At 30.8% G+C, this 6,200-nt stretch overlaps 1 protein-coding gene across 1 annotated transcript; it reads left to right on the forward strand.

Annotated features, from left to right (window-relative positions):
• Positions 1–738, forward strand: LOC106355070 (glutathione S-transferase T2-like). The gene has a single exon (XM_013795085.2). The coding sequence runs from the start codon at positions 1–3 to the stop codon at positions 736–738; it is 738 nt and encodes a 245-aa protein (XP_013650539.2).
• The last annotated feature ends 5,462 nt before the right edge of the window (positions 739–6,200 follow it).

The raw sequence follows: 6,200 nt of genomic DNA on the forward strand, positions 1-6,200 counted from the left end.
ATGGATTCAAGGAATCCATATAGTCAGTCTCGTAGTTATGTAGGCCTTCTTAACAGTCAGAACTTTCCTTATGAAAGTTATCCTTCTACTTTAAACTTTGGAGCCTCAGAAATCCCTCCTTTCAGTTCACAACAAACCGACGCTCCAGATGTACGTGAAGACACACCAGTGGCCTGTAGGGAGAGAAGGAAATGGACTCCAACTGATGACGAGGTCCTAATAAGTGCGTGGCTAAACACATCTAAGGATGTTGTTGCTGGAAATGAACAAAAATTAGGGACCTTCTGGAAACGAGTAGGTGAATATTATGCAGCAAGTCCTCATGCTAGAGAGAGTGGTGAACCAAGAGAGCATCTCCATTGTAAGCAGAGGTGGCACAAAATCAATAACTTCACCAACAAATTATGTGGTGCATATGCGGCAACAGAGAGACAGACCAGTTCTGGTCAGAATGACAATGATGTTCTCAAGGTGGCTCATGACATCTTCTACTCTGATCACAACACGAAATTTAATCTTGAACATGCGTGGTGTGTGTTGAGGTATGAGCAGAAATGGCTTAGCCTTAACACTCCTAAAACTAGTGGGAGTTCAAAGCGAAAAGCTGGAGAGATATGTTCACAAACTTCAAGCACCACTGTTGGTGATCATGAGATCCGTCCTGAAGGTATCAAGGCTGCTAAAGCTAAAAGGAATAATGCTCAAGGGAAGTCTCTTGCTGAGTATACGAGCATTTAGGAAATGAAGAAGGAGGATCTCATGATGAAGGGGAAACTGTCAAAGCTTGCCATAATAGACACACTCCTAGCCAAGAAATAACCACTAAGTGAGGCTGAAGAAGTTGTCAAGAATAAGCTACTCGCCCAGTATTTCTGAGAATTAGAGCTTGTCTATGTTTCTATGTTAGAACTATGTCTTAAAATTTATGTGTTTAGTACTTTGTATTATCTTAAACGTGATGAATTTCCTTCATGTTTGCTTTTAAAATGTCTATCTTTATTAATGAATAACTTAGAACGTCTATTTATGTATTTCTGCTTTCTACTTTATAAATGAATGTTGCTCTTTTATTAAAAAATTGTCTATCTCCCTGGATCATTAGATGTCTATCTAATATGATTAGTTTTTTTTCAGGTTTAGTTAAAATGAGCCGTCGATATAGCTACAGCCAGCCTTCAGTTTGTTGGTGTAATGATCATCGTTTTAGTTTTCATAGGTTTGGTGATCATCTTTAAGTGAATCCAGATGCTGTAGTAATGTGTAATCTGATTTGTACTGATCAGTTTGTTGGTGTAATGATCATCGTTATTGATCATTTTTTCGAACAAGCCTTTTGTGATGAATCGGATTTGTACTGTTTTTTGTTGAACTCTTTGTAATGACTCGTAATGGCTTATGACTTTATTTATAAATGAACTCTTATCGTATTATGGCTATAATTATAAATGATCTCTTTGTAAACTACACATTCATGAAAACATGATTCACGATCATGATCTACAAAAATGTATGACAATTAGATTGCACTTGCCTCCAAAAAAAAATATTTCTCTGCAAAACTAAACAAAGTTACATGAGAATACAAGTGTGCTCGTGAGCATGCGTGCTTGTGACCAATGAAAACAAAATATAGTGTCACAAGATGTCCTCACGAGTAATGAAAACAAAATATAGTGTCACAAGCTAGTATCAGAAGATACACTTCTTTTAGCCTATAAGTATAAGACATCGTAAAACATTTTTAGACATCTTCTCCTCACTTTCATCATATCTTCTCTTTTTTTAAAAAAATTTCTAATGGCATCTTCTTCCCATTATCATTACCACAAAGATGATGATGATGAATTTGATTCCATATTTGATGATTATTTTGAAAACCCTGATCTTATTCCAGAACCAAAAGAGCGAAAAAACATATTTTTATCGAGAGAAACCGGGAAGAAGGCCACCAGAAGCTCTGAAATGATTACTTTAGCGATACTCCAACATACACTCCCAAGTTATTCCGGCGAGGGTTTCGAATGAAAAAATCATTGTTCCTGCGTATTGTGCATCGTCTCTCCACAGAAGTACCGTATTTTCAACCAACAGAAGATGCAACCGGACGGTCTAGTCTATCACCCCTACAAAAATGTACTGCAGCAATTCGACAATTGGCATATGGTGGTGGAGCTGATACAGTTAACGAATATGTCCGACTTGCTGAAACAACAGCTCGAAAATGTTTGCACAATTTTACCGCCGGAGTAATCAGCTTGTTTGGCGATGAATACCTAAGACGTCCCACACCGGAGGATCTGGAAAGACTACTCCATATCGGAGAAGAACGTGGATTTCCAGGGATGATTGAAAGCATCGATTGTATGCATTGGGAGTGGAAGAATTGCCCGACCGTTTGGAAAGGAATGTATTCACGAGGAACCGGAAAACCAACAATTGTGTTGGAGGCGGTAGCTTCATATGACCCCTGGAGATGGCACGCGTTTTTTGGAGCTCCAGGTACTATGAACGATCTTAATATTCTTGATTGATCACATGTTTTTGATGACATTATTAACGGAAATGCACCGCAAGTAAACTTCTATGTCAACGAAACGGAGTACCATTTGGGTTATTATCTCACGGATGGTATTTATCTGAAAAAGTTACTTTTATTCAATCTATCAGACTACCACAAGGTGAGAAAAATTCATTATTTGCTAAAACCCAAGAAGCTGTTCGAAAAGATATTGAACGTGCCTTTGGAGTCTTTCAAGCTAGATTTGCCGTTGTCAAAAATCCATCTATGGGATAAAGACAAAATAGCAAATATTATGAGAGCATGTATCATACTCCATAATATGATTGTCGAAGATGAACGATCATCATTCACTCAGTATGACGTTTTTGAATTTCAACAAGGAGAAGATGTGGATGATACATTTTCCGTCGATATGCCTACAAATCTCGGCAATACAATTGATCGTCGAGCGAGCGTTCGGAATAGACAAGCCCATCAACAATTAAAAAATGATTTGATTGAAAATATATGAGCTAAATTTGGACATCTTCCAAATAACATATAATTTGTAAGTTTCTATGAATTGAATAAAATGTGTGTTTGCTTTTATTTATTAAGTTTGTATTCTTTTTTGTTGCAACTTTGTAATTTTATTATGTTTTCAATTTTAATGTTATATGTTTTATTTAAAACTTATCTTTTATATATCATTACTCATTCAAATAAACAATTAATTTACTAAGAGACAACAAAAATCCTACCAATAATCTATACTTTTGGGATTGTCTTTTAAGCTTTGTCTCTTAACATAAAAACATAATAAAATAAGCTAAGGATTCAAAAAAAAGTCCTACCAATAATGTTAGCTCTTACACTGATTGGAATAGGAAACTTAAAATAAATTTATTTCTTAGTAGCTATGCGTATCATCGCGGAGAATACGGGCCTATGGTATAATAATTGAACTAGGATAAGACCTGCGCCTTGCGCAGGGTGAGTTTATTTGTATATATTATCGATAGTTTCTTTTATATATTTGATCATTTTATTTATATATATAAAATATTTTTTGTTGTTATTAAATAATTTCTTTCCGATGGATCAGATCAATTTTTATTAAAAATAATGGAACAAAAGTATAATTAATACATCATGGGTTGATCGGATTGGACATTAAAAATTATGACATAAAAACCTTATTTTTTCCATCGAACACATTCTTGAAAAAAGTGAACAGTATTGTTTTCACAGCTGAATTATTTTGACTTTTATCTTCCATATGGTTTTGAAAGCTTTCAAATCAACCATCGAATTGATACATGTCATTTTAATGTTTTTATTCGTATACTTAAGGAAAACTTACATTTTTGTAATTTAAAGTCGTTTTAAAAAATTCAAAATATAACATATAAGAAAAAATCTAACATATAAGAAAATATAACATATAAAGTGTCCTTATTTTTGTATTTTAAATTCGTTTTTTTTAAAAAAATATAACATGTAAGGTTTCCTCATTTTTATAATTTAAAGTCATTTTAAAAAATTCAAAATATAACATATAAGAAAAAATATAATTTTTTTATTATATGGTTAATGTGATTGTTTATTTTTTTAATAATATAAAATTAAACAAAATGGAGAAGGATGCAAAAATTGTTATCAAATCTTTATTATTCATAATCATTAATTGTCATATATATGTATATAATATTAGGTAATTTCGTAACTTTTATTTAGGGAAAGAATACACACTTCTTATATTTTAGGTTAATATAATGTTCTCTAGTGGACATTAAACAAATTATGACATAAAAATCTTATTTTTCCCCTCGAACACATTCTTGAAAAAGTGAATAGTATTGTTTTCATATTTGAATTATTTTGACTTTTATCTTACATATGGTTTTGAAAGCTTTCAAATCAACCATCGAACTGATACATGTCATTTTAATGTTTTTAGTCGTAAACTTAAGAAAAACTTACATTTTTGTAATTTAAAGTCGTTTTAAAAAATTCAAAATATAACATATAAGAAAAATCAAACATATAAGAAAAATATAACATATAAGGTGTCCTCATTTTTGTATTTTAAAGTCGTTTAAAAAAAATATATAACATATAAGGTTTCCTCATTTTTGTAATTTAAAATTATTTTAAAAAATTCAAAATATAACATATAAGAAAACATCTATTTATTTTATTATATGGTTACTGTGATTGTTTATTTTTTAAAAAAATATAAAATTAAACAAAAATAAAGAAGGATGCAAAAATTGTTATCAAATCTTTATTATTCATAATCATCAATTGTCATATATATGTAAATCATATTAGGTAATTTTGTAACTTTTATTTAAGGAAAGAATACACACTTCTTATATTTTAGGTTAATATAATATTCTCTAGTGAACATTAAACAAATTATGACATAAAAACCTTATTTTTTTCATCGAACACATTTTTGAAAAAAGTTAACAGTATTGTTTCCACAGTTAAATTATTTTGAATTTTATCTTGCATATGGTTTTGAAAGCTTTCAAATCAACCATCGAATTGATACATGTCATTTTAATGTTTTTAGTCGTTTATTTAAGGTAAACTTACATTTTTGTAATTTAAAGTCGTTTTAAAAAAATTCAAAATATAACATATAAGAAAATTCTAACATATAAGAAAAATATAACATATAAGGTGTCCTTATTTTTGTATTTTAAAGTCATTTAAAAAAAATATATAACATATAAGGTTTCCTCATTTTTGTAATTTAAAGTCATTTTAAAAAATTCAAAATATAACATATAAGAAAAAATCTAATTTGTTTTTATTATATGGTTAATGTGATTGTTTAATTTTTTTAATAATATAAATTTCAACAAAAATGAAGAAGGATGTAAAAATTGTTATCAAATCTTTATTATTCATAATCATTAATTGTCATATATATGTAAATCATATTAGGTAATTCCGTAGCTTTTATTTAAGGAAAGAATACACACTTCCTATATTTTAGGTTAATATAATATTCTCTAGTGTTATATAATTATAAAATAATGTGACACCATTAGATTAAACTATACTTTATATTAGATGCTCTAGAATTCTCTGAAATAGAATTTAGAAGGCATTTAGAGTGTCACCTAGGATTTGAGGTTTTTTTTAATTAATACAAAATTAAGGTTCTAATTTTTCAAATGCTTCTCAATTAATATATAGGGGATTCCTTCGAAATCACTTATTTGTTTTGTGACTTAGCAACGGAAAGTTATAGCGTTTTGAAGGGGACAGGATGTGGAAAAGATTAAACAGCATGTTAAAAATGCAGGGCCGGTCCTGCGCAAAGCCTAACGAAACATTAGCTTTAGGCCCTCAAAAATTTTGGAAAAAATTATATAGAAAAAAGCTCTTAAAATTTTTTTTTAGGCCTCTAAATTTACCAAATTTTTTTTTTAGCTGGAATATTTTAAAAACTGCCTACAGCCCCCTGAATCTCATGGCCGGCCCTGTAAACATGCATATATATTTAAATGGATTCATAAAAACACATACTCCTACTAGCCCTGGGACGGATCCGGATATCCGGGAAATTTAGGGTATCCGGATCCGGATCCGTTGGATCCGTGGATTAAATATCCGGATCCGGATTCGTGGTTTCCGGATATCCGGGTTTCGGATATCCGTCTCGATATTCTATTATCCGCGG

Source organism: Brassica napus, chromosome C9, assembly GCF_020379485.1.
Source record: "Brassica napus cultivar Da-Ae chromosome C9, Da-Ae, whole genome shotgun sequence".
NCBI classification, from domain to species: domain Eukaryota; kingdom Viridiplantae; phylum Streptophyta; class Magnoliopsida; order Brassicales; family Brassicaceae; genus Brassica; species Brassica napus.